The sequence below is a fragment of the Lissotriton vulgaris genome, chromosome 2_1 (assembly GCF_964263255.1).
Source record: "Lissotriton vulgaris chromosome 2_1, aLisVul1.2, whole genome shotgun sequence".
Lineage (NCBI taxonomy): Eukaryota > Metazoa > Chordata > Amphibia > Caudata > Salamandridae > Lissotriton > Lissotriton vulgaris.
Genome location: NC_141687.1, coordinates 1,769,855,775 through 1,769,876,819, shown reverse-complemented (window position 1 = coordinate 1,769,876,819; position 21,045 = coordinate 1,769,855,775). Strand labels below are relative to the sequence as shown.

At 43.5% G+C, this 21,045-nt stretch overlaps 1 protein-coding gene across 1 annotated transcript in view; it reads left to right on the top strand.

Moving 5' to 3' along the window:
• LOC147733265 (sperm-specific sodium:proton exchanger-like) overlaps positions 1-21,045 on the top strand; it is a 4,638,748-nt gene that overhangs the window by 3,972,220 nt on the left and 645,483 nt on the right. The window contains exon 17 of the mRNA XM_086958943.1: positions 18,682-18,807. Coding sequence (XP_086815069.1) covers positions 18,682-18,807 — 126 coding nt within the window. The remainder of the gene's footprint in view (positions 1-18,681; positions 18,808-21,045) is intronic.

Genomic DNA, 21,045 nt, shown 5'->3' with positions numbered 1-21,045 from the left:
TTTACATAGGAGAGCCATTTGATATTAGCTACTCCGTCGAGCTTAAGGCAATCGGTAATTAGATCTCTATTTAGGGATGTCTCAGGAGTAACTCATACCTTGTCCCACAGTAGTACAGGAGAAGTTTTTATGATGTCTGAAATATATGGTAGACCCACTTCAATATGTGCGATAAAAGTGGCTGTTGATTTGGGGGCCCCTAATAAGTAGCGAATGTACTGATTTTCGCAATGTTGTATCTGTTGTGCGTGTTCGATCCCCCAGAGGCCTGAGCCATATATGCCTGTGGAAACACATTTTGCTTTATAAATTTGGGTCAATTCTCTCACGGGTCTTCCACCTAGTTTAGCCGCAAAGTAAGTCAGAGCACCTATGGCCCGAGAAAAGGCTTATTGTCTTGCAGTCACTGCTGCATGCCAGGTCCCCATACCTGTCAAAATGTATTCCTAGGTAGGAAAATCTCTCTCTGGACTCGATCCTTTTACCGTCGAGAAAAATTGGGCAGGGTTCCCTCTTTGTCCCAGTGCCACACCACATAGTATATGTTTTTGTAATGTTAACTTTTAGCCCTTTATCTCTCATGTAATTGGTGAATTTAACAACAGCCCTCTATAGGCCGACCCTAGTCCGAGACATGATGGCAGCATCGTCGGCGTACAAAAATATTGGCACTGGTGTCCCCATTATGGTTGCATGGTCATGCTGTGACTCCCTGAGATGTTGACCAATTGAATTGATGTATAGGGTGAAGAGAAGGGGTGCTTAAATGCACCCATGTCTCACTCCCCTCCTAAAGAGGAACTTATCTGAGCACTCGCCCAATCTACCATACCGTACCTTTGCGCCTGTCCCCCTGCATAGTGGATAGAATATAGAACAAGACATAGCCTTTGTTCTCCTAGTGATCTGAAAAATGACCATATCTGGATTAAAAAATCAATTTCCAACCTCTAAAGCTCTTACATCTGAAACACTTCATGAACCGCTGCAATCTAAAATAATTTATAGTTCTGTAACTTAAACCTTTCTCAAATAAAAGGGAAAAAGTTGTACGTTTTTCGTTTATGTCACCTATGTGTTTGTTGGGTGTTGTTATATATTAGAAATGTGGTTATTGAAACAAACTCACAGTGCATCTCTCTGGCCATGGTCGAACTTCGACCCCTACATATTGCAAAATAACCTAATTAAATTTGTTATAAAAAAAACGAAAAAAGTTTGATAACTATGGCAGATGCTTCCAACCCCCTTTCTACCACTCAAAAAAACATCTTTTCTATGCACCAACATATCTCTTCCACGGTCGGAGATCAGCTCTCCTCCAGCAGCTCCGCCTGACAGTGCTTGACTTCGATCCAGACTAGGCAGGGTTCAAGCCTTTTCCCTGCTGAGTCCCACTCTTGGTCATTGTTTTTTTTTTCCCTTTACTTGCCTGTTCCTTCCTTTTTTCTTCTTCCCCACACTACACTTCCACTTTTAATCATCCCATTCCATTCTTTTTGTGGTCCCCATAATGCTCTTCTTCTGGTATTTTTTCCGCCGCTTCCTGCCCTGCTCCTGCCTCCCAGCCGCAAGACCCTCTCCTACTTATATGGCGACCGCTGCGCAGTTGCACGCTGGCACGCCGGAGGTGCACCAAAGGCAAGCCCGTCCGTGCCTGTCCGTGCCTGGAGCACGCCTAGCACCTGACCCCGTGGCCCCTGCAAAACACACCACCACCAGACGCCGGTACTACTCTGACGACCTCTTCGCACTCAACGCCTGCCAATCGACTGCCTGCTTCCAGGCCACCCCGAATCACACCCATGGACCATTCTCCTGCCGAAACTGCAGCTTCACCTGCAAGCATACACAGCCACCTCAGATGCATACTGCTCAACACCCGAGTTCCTGATGGAGACTTGGAAAGACACCTCATCGGCACCCGACATTGCCATAGCCATCCTGGATGGCTACAAGATCACCCATAGGGACCACACCACCTAACTCCACTGGACCAACCATCACTGCATCCACTTCTCCTTCATGAAAACCACTGCATACAACCACCAGCAAAGAATCCCCCACTGCAACTGGAACAAGGTCACTGGAGACAAGCTAACCACCACCCTGGCCCGAAACCCACCACCTCACCACACCGACACAGCCAGTCGCAACCTCAGGCAATGGATCAACGATTTCTCCAACACTCTTGCCCGTTCAAGAACCCCTCAAACAGATGCACCGGCAGAAGAGCCATCTGGTTCACCGCCAATCTCCAGATATCCTAGGAGACCTGCAGAATACTAGAGAAGAAATGTCTCCACGAACAAACACCGGACAACCAGGCAGCCGTCAAGAACGCCAGTAGCAGACCCCACCATCTCATCCGAATGGCCAAAAGGACCTCCTTCAAGGAACGCATCGACAACAACGCTCGCAACAGCAAAGAGCTCTTCAACATCCTGAAGGAACTCACCAACCCCAGATCCAGCTCCAACAACATCCCGCCATCACAAGACCTCTGCAACTCTCTGGTGACATTCTTCCACCTCAAGATCGCAGACATCCATGACAGCTTCAACTCCCAGACCTCTCCAACAGCTGCCGACACCTCAGACCCACCGCCCCCCAGTCACCCCGGCTGCCTGACATCCTGGATCCACACAAACAACAAAGACACTATCAAGACCATAAACATCATCCACTCCGGCTCACCATCAGATCCCTGCCCCACCACATCTTCAACAAAGTGAGCTCGATCATCACACCCCAACTCCATAAGATCTTCAACAGCTAATTCAAGACCGCCACCTTCCCAGAAAGCTGGAAACATGCAGAGATCAACGCCCTGCTGAAAAAACCCAAGGCAGACCCTAAGGACTAAGGGTGGGCGTAAAATCCGTTTCTCGGGCGAATGTGCGGATTTTCCGCAATTTCGCGATCCGCGAATCTCGCGAAATTGCGGTAAAATCCGCGAATCAGCGGGACGAATTTTCAGCAAAGCAAGGGTTACAGCAGCAGGTGCAAAAGTTGAACCTAATTTCTTTGTAACCTTTTACAAAAGGGTTACAAACAAATTAACTTCACCTTGGACACCTGCTGCTAATTGCTTCCTGGCGCCTCGTTGCCTACTTGCAACTATTCTCTGACCCTGGCAAAGAAACCAGAGCACACTATGTATTTTTTTCCTTTTTGTTGTTCTTTTTTATCAAAGTATCTTCTTCATCAAATTTCCATTCATTCAGGATAGATCACACCAAATGAATATTTTAAAGGGATTTTATTTGTGAACAGTGTCTACTTCTCAGAAATCACTGTATCAATCACTTAAGCCTACACGTGTTTCATCACAGCATGTGGCTGTGACTCATCAGGGCTGATCAAATGATCAAAACGCGTGGTCGGGGAGCCGGTGATAATTCCAACCCGGTCCTTGTCGGGTAATTAGTATGGTTGATTCAGTTTATCGTAAGGAAACTGTTTGTTGGTTCGCAAAATTCTTAAGCAATCTCAGGCCGTATGTAGCCACGATCCAGCTTGTAAAGCTTCTGTCTCCGAGTTCCCGCACTCGGAGACAGAAGCTTTACAAGCTGGATCGTGGCTGCATACGGCCTGAGATTGCTTAAGAATTTTGCAAACCAACAAACAGTTTCCTTACGATAAACTGAATCAACCATACTAATTACCCGACAAGGACCGGGTTGGAATTATCACCGGCTCCCCGACCACGCGTTTTGATCATTTGATCAGCCCTGATGAGTCACAGTCACATGCTGTGATGAAACACGTGTAGGCTTAAGTGATTGATACAGTGATTTCTGAGAAGTAGACACTGTTCACAAATAAAATCCCTTTAAAATATTCATTTGGTGTGATCTATCCTGAATGAATGGAAATTTGATGAAGAAGATACTTTGATAAAAAAAGAACAACAAAAAGGAAAAAAATACATAGTGTGCTCTGGTTTCTTTGCCAAATTAACACAAGAAGGGGGTGGTTTATCCACTTCTTTCTACAGAGGTTAAGGTTTTCCTCTGACCAAGAAGCACCTACCTCGGTACCACGAATAAGTCAAAATAATACCGTGAATAGTTGAGCGCCCAAATTTCTGAATACTCCAAAAACCTACCCACCGATATAACCATATTCTCTGACCCTGCTCTGACCCTTGAAGCAGGGTCAGAGAATAGTTACAAGTAGTCAACGAGGCACCTGTCCAAGGAATTAAACCTCATCAGGAAGCACTTACAGATATAAAAAACAGGAAGAAGGGAGAGGATGGCAAATACACCCATTTTGAGTTGTCAGGAGGGGTTAAACTAAAAGAGACCTTTACAGCACAATTTTCATATGCATTTTGCTAAAAATAAAAAGCTGTATGCTCTGTAGGGGCAACTCAGGAATCTGGCCCTTCAGAGATCCGGCCTCTCTTTCTTTCTCTCGTTCTCTCGCTCCCTCTCTCTTTCCCTCTCTTTCGCTATCTATCTATCTATCTACCTATCTATCTATCTATCTATCTATCTATCTATCTATCTATCTATCTATCTATCTATCTTTCTATCTCTCTCTCTCTCCCTCTCCCATAAACGACTGCATGGGTAACTTCGCTATGCAAGCGGCTCGCGAAGACGCAAAAATCCCTGCGAACATGCAAAAAACCTCGCGAACACGCAGAAAACCCTGCGAACACGTAAAAAAACTAAAATCCGCAAATTCGCGAATTTTGCGGATCGCGAATTCGTAAATCCGCAAATTTGCGGATCGCGAATTCGCAGAATTCGCCCATGCTTACTAAGGACCTCAAAAACTTCCGACCCATCTCCCTGCTTCCGTTCCTGGCAAAAGTTATCGAGAAGATAGTCAACAGACAACTGACCCAATTCCTCGAAGTAAACAACACCTTGGACTCATCCCAATCTGGATTCCGCAGCAACCACAGCACCGAAACTGCCCTCATCGCCGCCACTGATGATATCAGGGCCCTACTGGAGAACAGCAAAACCGCAGCCCTCATCCTCCTGGACCTCTCAGCCGCCTTCGACACCATCTGCCACCACACCCTTCGCACACACCTCTACAACGCAGGGATCCATGACAAAGCCCTGGACTGGATCACTTCCTTCCTCACCGACAGAACCCAGAGAGTCCGGCTCCCTCCATTCCGATCCAAAGCCACCAAGATCACCTGCGGCCTACCCCAAGGATCATTCCTTAGCCTGACCCTCTTCAACGTATACATGACACCACTCGCCAACATCGTCCGATTGCACGACCTCAAAATTGTTTCATACGTCGACGACACCCAGCTGATCCTCTCCCTCACCAAAGACACCACCCCCCAAAACCAACTTCCACGATGGGATAAAGGCCGTCGCTGAGTGGATAAAGATAAGCCACCTGAAACTGAACTCGCACAAGACGGAGGTCCTCATCCTCTGCTCCACCCCCTCCGCCTGGGACAACTCCTGCTGGCCAGCCTTGCTGGGAACCCCGCCGACACTCACCGACCACGCAGGCAACCTAGGGTTCATCCTGAACTCCTCTCAGTCAACTCTGTCTCTTCCTCCTGCCTTAACACCCTCCGAATGCTTCGCAAGATCTACACATGTAGCCCCACCAGAACCAGAAGAAAGGTCACCCTGGCCCTCGTCACAAGCAAGCTGGATGACGGCAACGCCCTCCACGCGGAAACCAGGGCCAAACTCCAGAAGAGACTCCAACGCATACAGAACGCCTCCGCACTTCTCATCCTCAACTTCCCCCGTCACAGCCACATCACCGCCCACCTGAGGGACCTGCACTGGCTCCCCGTCAACAAGAGGATCACCTTTCAAGCTCCTCACCCACACTCACAATGCACTCCTCAACACTGGATGACATACCTCAATGACCGACTCAACTTCTACACCCCGAACCGCCAGCTCCCCTATGCTGACCGCCACGTCCCACGCATCTGCAGAGTGACCACTGGTGGCAGATCATTCTCCCACCTTGCCGCCAAGACATGGAACACCCTCCCCACCCAGGACCCAGGACCTTCAGGAGACTCCTCAAGACATGGCCGTTCGATCAGTAGCTGCTCCCCCCCTCAGCGCCTTGAGACCCTCACGGGTGAGTAGAGCACTTTACAAGTGACTGATTGATTGATTGATTCCTTTTCTGGGGTGCCCAAGAGTCTCTGAGTAATTCCTGAACCTGCTGCAAAAGCCCTGAGTACTGTATTCTTCCCCTGAAATCTTCCAAACAAGAATTCTCAAAGCCCGTTTCATGCCTAAAGGATGTAACACACCTTATGACCCTAAAAGAATGTCCCCTGACTCTGGAATTAAAAAGAGTTCCTCTAAAACCATCCTCAACAGACCTGGAAACCAAGCTTGTCCTGTCCAAAAAGGCGTCACAAGAATTATTTGAAATCTCTGTCTCCTCACCATCAACATTACCCCAAGTATCATTGCAAACAGATCTTGCTGAAAAGCATCCACCTCCTCTGCTACAGGATCTGGTCTCCAACTGTAATAACGGTCTAACTGAAAAGTTAGTCTTAATGCAAACAAATCCACCTCTAGTGGACCCCAAACCTGAAGTATTCTCTGGAAAATCTGTGCATTTAACTTCCAATCGCTACAATTCCAGAGATATCTGGAATTCCGGTCTGCCCCAAAATTGTCCTGCCCTGGAAAATACTCTGCCTGCAGCCCAATCTTTTGTTCTAGATAATAACTGGAAATCTACTTTGCAATCTGAGTCAAACTCTTCAATCTACATTCTCCAAAGCGGTTTATATACCGAACGACTGAGACATTGTTCATCTTCAGTAAAACATTAAAGTTCCTTAACTTTTTCACAAAAATTTGCAAAGCAAATAGACCTGCTTTCATCTCCAAACCATTTATGTGTTCCAAATTCTCCTCTCACACCTGTCTCTTGATGCCCCAAACAAGCCCCAACCAAAGAGGCTTGCATCTGTTTCGAGTACACAATCAGGGCATACACTAAAAAGTGCATGGCCATTCCAGGCCTCCAGATTGTCCCACCGCCATCCCAATTCCTTCTGAGCATCCTCTGATAGAAAAACCTGATCTCTGTACCACAAACCTTTTCTTAAAGCCTTTGTCTTTAACTTTGTAAAGCTCTGTAATGAAGCGGACCAGGGAAAACCACCTGAATTGAAGAAGAAAATAAGCCAATCACTCTCGCCAAATCCCTGAAATGTCTGAAAATTATAAATTGATACTACCCTATCAAATTTATCACAGGCCTCCAACTTTTGTCCTATCTGATAGAGACTTCTAGCTGCAGATTCCTTACCTTTGAATTTCCCAGGCGCCAGGCTGGATCCGGGAATGTTTACTGAGCAATACCCCATGTGCGTACTGTCAGGTTGATCCAATCGGCTCCGTGTGATGTCGTTAGGGTCAGTTATGATTTTGTGGTATCTACATAGGCACCACCCAAAGCACGCGGACGTCAGTTATTTTCTTCCTGTGCCAATTAAGCACTGATCCGGCAAGGGATACCCCTCTGTCGCTTTGTGACAGGCTTTTTTGTTGACTTTTTCACCTTCCAAGACTTTTTCCATCTTGTGTGAAGGATGTCATTGAGGAAGACAGGATTTAAGCCATGCAGAGCCTGTCCCCGCTCTATGTCGGTCACCGATCCTCACCTCGTCTGCCTCTGGTTTCTCGAGCGCGACCATGATCCAAAGTTGTGCTCGGGTTGTCGGGTCCTGGCGCCTAAGACTTTACGGGAGCAGGCTTTGAAGCTGCATGTAGGCTGACAGCGGACACCATCAAGCGAGACTGAGCAGAGGGCCCGGTCCCAATTGAGGAAGAGGCAGTAGCGGGACCGCTCTCGGTGTCCAAAGTCCTCTTGGTTCCACTTAAGGCCGTCAGGACAGTCATCCTTAACTGTCATCCATCGACAGAGCAGATAAGAAGCACAGATGCTCTAGGCATGGTTCCACGGAGTCAGAGCCAGGGTCAACTTTGCGCCTCCCTCCTTTTCCAGCAGCCAGAGCGACACCCGCTCAGATCAAGGTATTTGTAGGGAAGCCCTGCATTTCTGGACATGGCTGGAACAGCAGGGCATAACCCTGGTGGTTCAACACCTGGCAGGTTCTCTGAATGCCTGGGCAGACACAAAATGGTGTCTCCAGTCAGAGGTGGTGCAAGGTCTATTTTGGCAGTGGGTAGAACCTTGGTTAGATTTCCCAAAGCTTCCAAGGCTGCTATCACTCAGCTAAGCTTTTTGTTGTGAGTCGAGCTCAGGCTTGCTGTATGTCTTTCCGCCCATACCACCCTTGCACAGAGTTCTGAAGAAGATCAGGATCAACCGAGCTCAAGTCATTCTTGTGGCTCCGGACTGGGCGAGGAGAGTCTGGTATTCAGAGCTTCCAAAAAGGAGCATTGATCCTCCGATCAAGCTGCCTCTTCAGGAGGATCTTCTGTAGCAGCAGGGGAGGTTTCGCTCCCAAACCTGTAAACTTTGAGCCTCCATGCAAAAAGATTAAGCGGCAGCAGTTGATGGCGTTTTACCTTCCTCCTGGAGTATGTAACCTGTTTTTTGGCGGCCAGACAGCCCTCCACTAAGACGGCATACGCCTGCTGTTGGCAGAAATTTGTGTTATACTGTTCAGAAAGGTCTATTGACTGTCTTTCTGCTTCTTTTCCCACTGTTCTTTTATTCATTCTAACCCTTGCCCATCAGGGCTCAGCTTTGGGAACTCCCAAGGGTTACCTTTCTGCTCTTTCTGCTTTTTTGAGGCCGCCAGACCACCCCCCTATCTTTAAGTCTCCGATTGTACATAGGTTTCTAAAAGGACTGGCTCACTTGTTTCCACCCACTCCCTTTGTTATGCCACAGTGGGACCTTAATTTGGGCCTCACCTTAATGTGCTCCCTTCGAGCCTGTACATAATTGCCCATTCCGGCTGTTAACCATCAAAACAGTCTTTTTAATGGCGTTTACATCTGCTTGGAGGGTGAGTGAGTTGCAGGTGTTATCTTGCATGCCTTCCTATCTGATGTCTTTTCCAGACAAAGTGGTGCTTCACGCCTGGGCTTCCTTTCTACCAAAGGTTGTGACCCCCATTCCATTTGGGTTAATCCCTCACGTAGCCCACCTTCTTTGCTCCTGCATCCCTTTTAAGAGGAGGAGTGCCTCCACCGACTGGACCCAAAAACAGTGTTGTTGTTCTACCTTAACAGCATTAAAGAGTTCCGGGTGGACAACCAACTCTTTGTGGGATACGTCGGAGCTAAGAAGGGATGGGCAACGTGAGGGATTAACCCAAATGGATCATCTCTCGCTAGGTTTTTCTCTGATTCAATATCTGCTATGCGCTGGCATAGAAGCAGCCCCCTGAGGTATAACAGGCCAATTCCACCAGGGGAAAGGCTGCGACTACCACCTTGGCTCTGGTGTCCCAGTCCAGGACATCTGTCCGGCAGCAACTTGAGCGTCTTTGCACATGTTTGCCAAACACTACTGCCTGGACAGTCAGGTAAGCCGGGACGGGAATTTTGCCCATTCTGTCCTGCAGGACTTCCTAGTTTGAGGTATTGGTCCACAACCCACCACCGGGATGGTATGTCTTGGGTATCTAATTCAAAGGTAAGGAATCTGCAGCTAGAAGTCTCTATCAGATGAACAAGTTACTTACCTTCCGTAGCGCATTATTTGGTTGCAACTCTATCTAGCTGCAGATTCCTTACAGCCCCACCCATGCCTCCCCACCTTGCGAACTAATGTTGTAGGGCTAGGGTTACTCCCCTTTCAGGGCCTTAGTTTTGCACACAAGTATGTCAGCCGCTGTCGGTAGTGGGTGTCCCTGCAGGATGGTGACGTGGAGGGGGAGGGGCATGGTGGGGGGTAGTAATCCATGGATTACGGAGCTTTACAGGTAAGTAAACATATAAATAAATACACTGAATTTTGTTGCACGCACTGCATCGCATTTGGGGATGCTGTGCAGTGCAAGGGGGACCGAGGAGCTCCCAACTATGAATTAAAACATGCTGCGGCACAACTCCAATGCCCTATGAGGCTGGATGGCCATGGCGTCTGACAGGGAGACACTAGGGCTCATATTTACTAGTCCCTATCACTGGAACGTCACTTTTTACAATGTTTCTGTGGCAATAGAGGCTTCACCTTATTTACAAGGCGGCGTTCAGCCAGTTAATGTGGCTTAACGCCACTCTGTATACAAGGCTATACTTAGCGTGAAAGGGGTGGTCAATGGGTGTTCCACCCCAACATCCATTGATTTTGATGCTGCCCCATATTTACAAGGGTGGCGTTAATATTGGGCAGCACCAAAATTTAGAACACGAAAAACCTGGTCTTAACACGGCAAAACGAGGAGAAATTATTAATTTCTCCTTGTTTTTGCTGTTTCTATGTGTGCTGCATTGTGCAGCACACTTAGAAACAGCAAAATGTCATAAATAATTTGTAGTGTTCTAGTCATTTTAGAATGTTTTTATTAGAATTCTCACAAAGATTCCTTGTTAATGTTCTGTGTAAAACTCGCTTTTCAAACATGAGATGTTATAGTTGCTGTCTCAGCGTTGGCTGCTGCGCAGCACCTGTGCCACATTAAAGTTACTACTTTACACTTACTCAATTGTTGTGGACCTAATTACTACAAATTACGTGGCAAGGATGGCACAGGTGCAAGAGAACCCACAGAAAGGAAAATAAAGAGAAGAGAAGACGTAACGTACCTGAAATAAACGACATTCAGCTTAAAAAAAAATTCATTAGGAAGTGGTTATTGATGTTCAAGAAGACGCAGTATGGTACGGATAAGGTACAGTCTTCTTATTAATACATTTTCAGCAGCAGCGCAACGGAGGAATAACTTGTGAGACTGTAGTCCGAGTGTTGATGCGCGTGCAACAAGACATTAAGCGTACTAGTGTTCAAGTGGCAGACATTTTGAGAGTAGTAACGCACTTGGTAGAATCCAAGCGATAGCGCGCACTACGTAGACAGCGTGAACGCCATTTTATGTGACTAACATATCGTGTTTGACGTAAAAAAAGTAAGCACCATCTTAGGAGGGATAAAAAATGGTAATGTGACAATACAGTTTGAAACTTTATGTTCAAAGAAAAGTTTTAAAGAAGAAAAGACGGATTACAATCTTGAACGTGTATACGGTGATACACACACCCGTACATTTTGTATTGGAGCAAGTTTATCTTCTACGTGATAAAAATGTGCGCGGTGACAGGCACATCCTGATTCAAGATTACAGGCAAAGTCAGGTCCTGAGCGTGTTTACGGTGACACGCACACCTTAAGAAGAGTGTTTGGTCAAGTTGTGTGTGGGCGTATTTACGATGACGCACACATCTTAAGAAGTGTTTTGGTTATTAGTCAGGGTGTGGAAGAATTCAAAAGACGTGAAGGTAACACGAAGTGTGCAACGTGACGAAGATTTCATAAAACGTGAAGGCACCACGAGGTGTGCATCTTCGGTGATATGCACATCAAACTGAAATATTTATAGATATTGTTTTTTTGAAGTTTAATTTTTATTTTTTATTCTCCACAATTTAAAAGGAAAATTTAGAAGTGAATTCAATATCAACTTAAGGTAGAGACTATACATAAGTTGTGTCATATGTTTAGTAGTAAATATATACATATATATATATATTTTTTTTAAAAAAAAATTTGATGATAATATTTTGTAAGTTAAGAAACATGCAAGCAGTTACTTCTCCTCCACCATTTCTTGAAGAACCAGGTCATCCACCTATTGTATGGAAAAATGGTATGATGCATTTACAACTTATTTAGGAGCCATTGGGGCCTCACGTTACAGAGCAGAAAGAAAGAATTATCTTTTATTACACGCACTAGGGTTTGAAGGACGTTCAATTTTTAAGCACCTTCCTCCTTTAGTGCGTTCACCTGAAGAAGAGGATATTGACGAATTTGAAGAAACTGTAAAAAAACTAGAGTTACGTTTTGACATTCAACCTAGTTTAGTTGTAATCAGATATACATTTTTCAAAAGAGATCAAAGACATGGGGAAAAGGTTGAAGATTTTATTTCAGCTTTAAGAATGCTTAGTGCTGAATGTCAATTTGAAATTTTTTGGGATCAGATGATAAGAGATCAATATATTTTTAAATGTGTGGATAAGAGTATTCAACAGAAATTGCTATCTTTAGGTAATCCCACTCTTGAAGAAACAGTACGTGTTGCAAAAAGTATTGAATTTTCAAAATTATCTGTAAAAGAATTAGAGGAAAAAAGGCCTCCAACTACTACCAGGGAAGACTGTGTGAGTGTTGTAAAAACAAAAGAAGGTAGAAACAATCTGTATCCAAGAAATGAGACAATTTTTTTAAGCAGAGCAATATTTGTTTTAAATGTGGTAATTACCCACATTTTAAATCTGGTCGACCTTGTATTGCTAGAAACGCTATGTGCAGGTTATGTGGAAAATTAGGACATTTTGCTAAGGTATGTCAGAATGTGAAACGCAATGTAACAAATTTTCAAGATTATAAACAAAATGTTTCTTCTTCTACAGTTGTAAATGTTAGTGCATCAGAATTCAAACATGAAGATTTGAGTAGTATTCTGAATGATTTGAGGGACATGGTTGTTGTTGTGGGAGATTTGTCTAGTGATTCAGAGTTGACTACTGAATGTGTGGATCCATACACTGACATAGGTATTGGTGATAAGGTTATGTGTCTTTTAGTTGATTCTGGTGCAAGAACAACTATGTTAACTGAAGAACTTTTTAGTGAAGTTTGGGGTAATCGTGATTTACAACCACCTGATAGGTCTCCTGTTTCTTATGAGGGCAGAGGGATCGAACTTGCAGGTTATTTTGAGGATACATTAGAATTTAGAGGTAGGAACATTTTTGGAAAATGTATGTTTCAATCAAAGGATTGAATATCCTTGGTTGGTTTCATCAAGGGTTGTTCAAGATGGTACTCAGGCCTGGTACTAAAGATCCGATTTCTGTTGTTCAAACTGATGATATTGAGGATAAATTAGTAGAACGATTTCCATCTGTTTTTGGGAATAATCTTGGTGACGTAAAAGGTTTCAGACATACCATTAGGGTGAAAGATAATGCAATTCCAGTTAAACACAGACTAAGAAATGTACCTTTTAGCAATAGGGATCAGCTTGAAGAGGAACTTAAGGGTCTTTGCAAAAAAGGAATCATCGAGCCAATTGAGTCTTCTCTTTGGCTTTCTCCCTTGGTTGAGGCTAAAAAGAGGAATGACGATCTTCGCATCTGCGTTGTCCTAATAAAAATATTTGGGTGGACTCGCACCCGCTGCCAAAGATTCCAGACATGTTGTCTCTTATAAATGGGTCAAAATTGTTTAGTAAGCTGGATTTGGCCTCAGCTTACCACCAAGTTGTTTTGGATCCATCTTCAAGACATCTAACTGCTTTGATTTCTCCAATTGGTTCTTTTCAGTACTGTTGCATGCCTTTTGGATCAGCCTCTGCGGCAGCTGTTTTTCAAAGAATCATGTCCAATCTTTTGAAAGACATTATTGGTGTGGTTGTCTTCCAAGATGACGTTTTGATTCATGGTGCCACTTGTTAATCCCATGATAACACTATGCTTAAGGTTATAGAAGCCTTACTTAATGGAGGTGTGGTTCTGAAAAAGGAGAAGTGTGTTTTCAGGACACAAAAAGTAGAATATTTAGGTCATGTCTTGTCAGAGCATGGAGTAGAACCAAGACCAGATTTTGTAAAGGCTATTGTAGATAGTTCTCCTCCAAAAGATAAAGTTGGGTTGAAATCTTTTATAGGCTTGTGTGAATTTTATTCGAGGTTTATACCTGATTATGCATCTAAAGTACAACCCCTTTCCAATATGTTAAAACAAATGGTCCTTTTAGTTGGGATGCTCAATGTGATTCTGTTTTTTCATGGATTAAAAAACAACTTGTTGGAACAAAAATACTCAAGCCTTTTGATCCAAATGCTATGTGTACCATCACTGTAGATGCTAGTGGGGTAGATTTGGGAGCCATGCTCACTCAGAAAGTTAATGACTCTGAGCAAACGCTGGGTTATGCCTCAAGAGTTTTGCGTGGTGCAGAATTTAAGTTTGCTGTTATTGAGAGGGAACTTTTAGTGTGTTGGTGGGCTATAAGAAAATGTACTCCTTACATTTGGGGTAAACATTTTCATTTGAGAACTGATCATAGCCCTTTGCTTTCAAATATTTCTGGAGATAAGCTGAAAGAACAAACACCAAGGATTGCTCGTCTTTCCACCAAGTTGTTACAATTTGATTTTGAAATTATGTATACTCCTGGCAATAAAAATGTTAGGGCGGACTATTTGTCTAGACATCCTGTGGTGTCAGATTGTGAAAATGAAGGTGGGGAAGAAGACTATGAAGATAAGTATTGCTTTGTTGCATCAATTGGGTTAGATGACATGTGTTCAATTAGTGAAGCTGAATGAAGAAAGGAGCTCTCTAAGGATGTTCTTCTTGGGGAGGTCACCAAATTTGTGAGAAAGGGTTGGCCAAGAGAGTGCAATGTTAATTATTCTTTGCGGACTTTTGTGAAAGTTGAGGAGGAACTTTTTGTTGAAGGTGGACTTTTAGTACGTGGGGACAGACTGATACCTCCGGATGTACTCAGAGCAAGAATTGTGAAAGGAGCCGATGAAGGTCATTTTGGTAAAACTTTCACAAAGAGAAGGGTTCGTGAGCATTTTTGGTGACCGCAGATGGACAAGGAGATTGATATGATTGTAGATTAATGTGTTGTATGTTCAGGTGCAGAGAAGAGCCTTAAAATACGTTCTCCACCTCTTCAACCTATTCCTTTTCCTGCAAGACCTTGCGAAAAAATTGGAATAGATTTAGTTGGACCGTTTTTTTTATTGCCTCTTACCTCTAGACATGCCATTGTTGCCATTGAATATTATTCTAAATGGCCAGAAGTGCGGTTTATAAATGACCCAAATTCTAAAAATGTGATTGATTTTTATAAGGATTTGTTCTTATATAGAGAGCGACAATGGTGTACAGTTTGTGAGTCAAGAATTTAATTTGTTTTAAATCAAAGTGGAATTGTTCACCTAAAAAGCGCTCTTTATCATCCACAAACGAATGGATTGGTGGAGCGGATGAACAGGGTGTTAGACAATTGTGTGCAATGGGCTTTATCTCAGAAGTGTAACGTACAGAATGCTGTCAGATCAATGTTATGGTTTTATCGTACTACACCACATTCCTCTACAAAAGTGTCCCCTTATGAACTTCTCTGGGGAAGGAAACCTTGTTCTAAGATTTGTCCAGGATGGATGTCGCAATGGGTTAGATTGAATTCATTAGAAAATTTAGATGAAATTGTTAGACAAAATGTTACTCAAGCTCAATCTAAACAAAAATTGGTCTTTGATTCAGTGAAAAAATCAAATTTGCAGAGCTTTGTTGTTGGTGACAAGGTCCGTATTAAGATACCTACTCATAGAGGTAAAGGTGTTTTCAAATTCTCAGAGATCTTCACCATTGACAAAGTTTGTGGCAATTCTATAAGGGAGAATTTCAAGAACTGGTGGAATGTTGCAAGAGTTGTAAAAGTTTCCAAGCAGTCTGATTATTCTGTTCCTAATGTCATTCAGGGAAAGGACTTGGCATGTACTAGAAAAGACTCATCGTTTTGCAATGATGTTTCTTTACCTAATGATGGGTTGCGTAGGAGCACTCGTCAACGTTGTATTCCTGCTAGATATTGTTAATTGTCATTTGGTCAACAGTGTCTTTCCACTAGATATTGTTAGTGTCACCTTTGACTGTTCTTGGAACTGATAGTACTATTGTTGCGTTTTGTATTAGATACATACATATGTTTAATTTCTTGTTTTTTTATTTTTTTATTTTTTATTTTTGTTTTAAGTTATTGGAAGGAAAAGGATAATGTAGTGTTCTAGTCATTTTAGAATGTTTTTATTAGAATTCTCACAAAGATTCCTTGTTAATGTTGTGTGTGGAACTCGCTTTTTAAACGTGAGATGTTACAGTTGCTGTCTCAACGTTGGCTGCTGTGCAGCACCTGTGCCACATTAAAGTTACTACTTTCCACTTACTCAATTGTTGTGGACCTAATTACTACATAATTGTTTATTTGCAGGAAGGTGTCACTACCTGCATATAAACAATCATTAAAATAATTACAATTGACAACTTCTATGTATTCTGCACTATGTAGCACATATAGGAGTTACAAATCACCATTTGTGATTGTTTATGTACAGAAAGTGACACCTTCCTGCACGTAATCATTCCCCCCAACGCAGGTACCCTTGAAATATTGTGCAAGGGTGCCTGCTTTTGCGCTAGGCAGCATTGTTTAGCGCCAGCGGAAACGCAAGGGTGCACTGTATCTTTATAAATACGGTGCATCCCAGCATTTTCAGAACATTGGAGAGTGGCGTTAGTTAGTTTTGCTTAATGCCATGCTCCATCAATCTGTTGTGCATATGCCCCTAGATGTGCAATCGAAACTGGGGGAACAATCCATCATACAGTGGAAGCAGAACAGGCGGAAACCTCTTTCTGATGTCAGTAGCCAGATGGTGCTGGACGACATCTGTTTTTAAAAAAGCAGTCTCCATCACATACTACCGCTGTGAATCTTTCAGAGTGTGCTTGGCTGGTAGCACTGCACAGTGTGCACCCATGGAGAGAGGCAGGAATAAGGATATGTGGGAACTTGATCACTGACAGAGGCCTGGAAACATTTGAGGAACTGCTGAATGAATACAAGTTGGGACTTTGCCAATTTCTAGTATATAACCCGCTGGGATAAATAGAAGTATCCAAATGTGCACTGATGCAGGAGGTACTGAATAGCTCACCCCTCTTGCAGACACTTCTCACACATGGTACGGTCAGGTGGGAAATCCTATGCCTATTTGCCGCCCCATTACAGCAGGAGGGAGCAGCACTGGAGGCTCTTAAAGAATGGCGGGAAACACAATTAGGCCGGATACACCACTTGGCAACTGGGTATGAGGATTACTTAACGTGAAATTTATCTCCAAAAACTCAAGACTGTGATACATGCAATTTAATTACCTCCACTACACAATTTTGACACCCAAGCGCATGGGGTGCATGTACCAAGGGACGCCTTCACTATGCCCAAGGTGTCCGGTAATGGAGGCAGACTTTATCCACATGGCATTGGCATCTCCAGTGATAGAACAATTCTCGGAGGAGATGGTGAGGATTGTATCGGAGCTCACAGGAAGATTGTTCACAGGAAAGATGGAAAAATGTATGCTGTGAATAGCTAAGCGCAACAGGAAAACTAAACAGTTGCAGATTCAGCAGCCTGGCAGTGCAGTAGTGGCCAAGAGGCGCATAGCAATGGCATGGAAAGCAACATTAACATCCAGTATAAGGGAAAGACTGCGAGATCTGAGTAAGTGGGCCATGGAAGAAATAGATGCCCTGTCGGCCCCTCGGGTGGCAGGAGGCGCGGGATCCAGATACACACACTGGGACGCCATTCTAGAGAAGACTGATGCTAAATCAGACATCAGGCTCCCCTGAAGTGATCAATCTAGGTAAATTCTTTCAGCTATGAGAAATAGGATTCTTCACTGAGGCTATACTAGGGGAATGCTATCACCACCCCCACAGATTAACTGGCATAACTGGCGCGCTCCACAGAAGCAGGACCAGCTTAAGGCCTACCTGGATCCTCCTGCCTCAAACCCCACCGGGACTTTCCCGCCAGGATCTGTAGGAGCCCCATGCTTGCTGAAATAGGTGACACTAGCAAAACCTGTCGATGGCTGAGCTCAGTTGGGTTACGGGTTTAATGCTCATGATTGTTATTCTCTTCGATGTATTGTAGTTGACTCCTGTGACCACCAGCTACAGACGACAGGATAATATATAGTGCACGATTGTAACACATGCTTCATCTGTGTCATTACGTTTCACTCACTTATGAGACTTCCACACTGTATTATTATTATGTTATTATTACATCGAATAAAGAATTACAATGCAACAATTAAAAGCATAACATTGTCCTAGGAGCCTCACTCATAGTTAGTTAAGCCAGTGGCTGCAGTGGGCTGCCCCATGCTGGAGTGGGTGGAAGGAAAATTGAATGACACAACAGCAGACCAGTATATGAAGAGGGCTGCCTGAAAGTCCATCTAAGTAATTGTATTATACATCTAAAGTTATAAAAATCAAAAGTTATGCAAATCAAATGATTTAAAAATCTATTCCGTATTTGACTTCAACAGACATAAGGCTAGTAGGATGGAAACACGAGTAGCCGAGCAAGCTTTGTGAGTCATTGCGCCCTCACCTTTGCTTCCCCTAGAACCATTACTGGAAAGAAGAAAGATTAAATATTGTGATTTACACATTCATTTTTAATTTATAGATTGAATCCAATGCAAAATTGATGTGTTTTTCTCAAGTTTTTAAAAGTTTAAATTGTGAAAGTCTGTAGTTGTTGATTAATATAGTACATTTATAGACTGGCCATTTCTGCCATGAGCATTCAGTACGATATTTTATAAACCTAGTCAAATTAAATTAAGGCATGACGTTTCAGGATATGCACCAATTCAAAATCCTTGAGCATAATGTATACTTCTCATGTTTAAATCAGTGGCAAATAAGAAGTTATATTTTTGTTGTTTAGATAATTAAAGGAAAATTGCAGCAGCTGGCTTCTTTTCCAACCACTATTCCAGCAGCTGAAGCAGAAGAACTTCTACGAAATGTACCTTGGTTGGAGAAAGCAAAAGCAATAACTGCTTTCATCAAGGTAACGCTTTTCTCTTAAAAAGCATAACAAATGTATATTTGTAACAAATATGGAAACATTAAAAAAAATGTTCAAAACATTCCGTGTTCCTCAAAAGCCACAAAATATACAAAAGTTTAGATGAAGTGGTTGTCATTTTCCGTGACACATTTAGAGGTCTAGGTCTTGTGAAACATGTCATTATATAGTAATCATAAGTGATGGGGGGATATCTGGTTTTGTGATCCATAGATACCCCGAATTGTCTTCAAAGATTTGTGGTAGTTCGTTGGTACCAGAAAGCGAACCTATGTTCTCCAATCTTCTTTCACGGATAGGGAGCAATCTAAAAGCCTCATAAACCAAATGAAAGGGTTAAATTACACTAAGCAGACAGGCAAGGAGCAGGCACTTGCTTTCAACAAGTCGGTGAAGTACACTAATCAGTCTAAAAGCTGTGAGATCTTTGGGCCAGAATCACAAACTTCATTTTGGATTGTGTCAAGTAGTACTCCAGTTTTAATATTTACATACTACAAAATGCACTTCACAAACGAATGGCACTGCGCCTCACGAGACACTTCCACCCCGACTCCTGTACCGCTCACTTGTTTCCTTTCTGTAAACACATTATACAAACCAGGGATGCAAACCAAGGATGGAATAGCGGTGCCTGACTTCAAAATGGCGCCCACACCTCAGTGAGCTCCCGAAACCGGCCCTGATTATGCTTTGCCGGCAGTGGGGGAGTAGGAGGTGAGCAAGGTTCCTATGCACTGACTTGCCCACCGAGCCAGGGGCAGAATTCACCAAGCCTTCTCCTTTGCTGCAGCTGCTCCTCTACCAGTGCTGCCTGACCCCAAGATGGCCACCGTACTCTGAGCATACATACTCCAGAAACCGGAGCCTGCAGTGAGTGATGGCGGCCCTGCGATTTAACCCTGGACATGTCTACCCTCCAGTCCCGCCCTATATTGCTTGGCACACCGCAGCCCCTTCCGGAACATACCCAGACAGCAGCCCTGCAGCCACATTCGAAGGAAAGAAACTATGCCATGGACTCTCCTGGACATCTTTACTTTTTCTTTTGTCCTGGCTGCCATTTCTCTGCTGCTCTCAACCGCTTTTCTCTAGACCCTGACCCGCCACCTTGCCCATTCCCTTGTCCTTAAACCCTTTTCCCTCGTTTCCCCCTTGACGATCCTCAAATGTTTCTTCCCTTTTCTGATTTGCCTTTTCTCCATATCCGTATATCCCTACCACCCTCCCTTGGTGCTGTGGCCGCATCTCCCCTCCGACCCCACTTAATGGAACGCTGCTTCTCTGTATATAGAGATAACTCTAATCACTAGTATATGCAGTAGACCTTTGTACTCTCTACCATTCCTATGTGACTCTTAGAGTACATCCATTGTTATCCCTTCCCTATGTATATAGAGATAACTCTAATCACTAGTATATGCAGTAGACCTTTGTACTCTCTACCATTCCTATGTGACTCTTAGAGTATATCCATTCGTATCCCTTCCCTATGTATATAGAGATAACTCTAATCACTAGTGTATGCAGTAGACCTTTGTACTCTCTACCATTCCTATGTGACTCTTAGAGTATATCCATTTGTATCCCTTCCTCAAGTATATAGAGATAACTCTAATAACTAGTATATGCAGTAGACCTTTGTACTCTCTACCATTCCTATGTGACTCTTAGAGTATATCCATTTGTATCTCTTCTTTGAGTGACTTTACTATTTGTACATTTGCAATTTTTCTTTTGGTGTGTATATCTTCCTTGTGTGACTTTTCTGTTTGTATCTTTTATGTAAGGCATGTAATCCTTAGTCCTTATGTTGTGCAACTGGTTCTTACGTAAAGCGCTCTGACACCTTCGGGTAAAGTTCGCGCTATATAAAATCGCATTAAATAAATACAAATAAAATAAAAGTGTAGATCTCTATTAACTTGTCTGTAAAAGAGATCTCTGCCATGATAGCAGAGACCTTCATGTTCAAAGGCTTACGTTTCGGTAATGAATGTGGGAAGGACCAGGGGGAGTTGTGGGAAAATGGGGAAAAATGACTTCAACGTGGGTGGGGGTTAACAAAAAAATAAGGAGGATTTTAGGAAGGGACACGATAATACATAACACACACCCACAAAAAAGTAAGAGCATTGCAAGGCACAAATTGCACTTTGAAATTTATTAACGGCCTAATAGGGTCAAAACAGGCTTCTATGTACCGTACTTGGAGTAAGT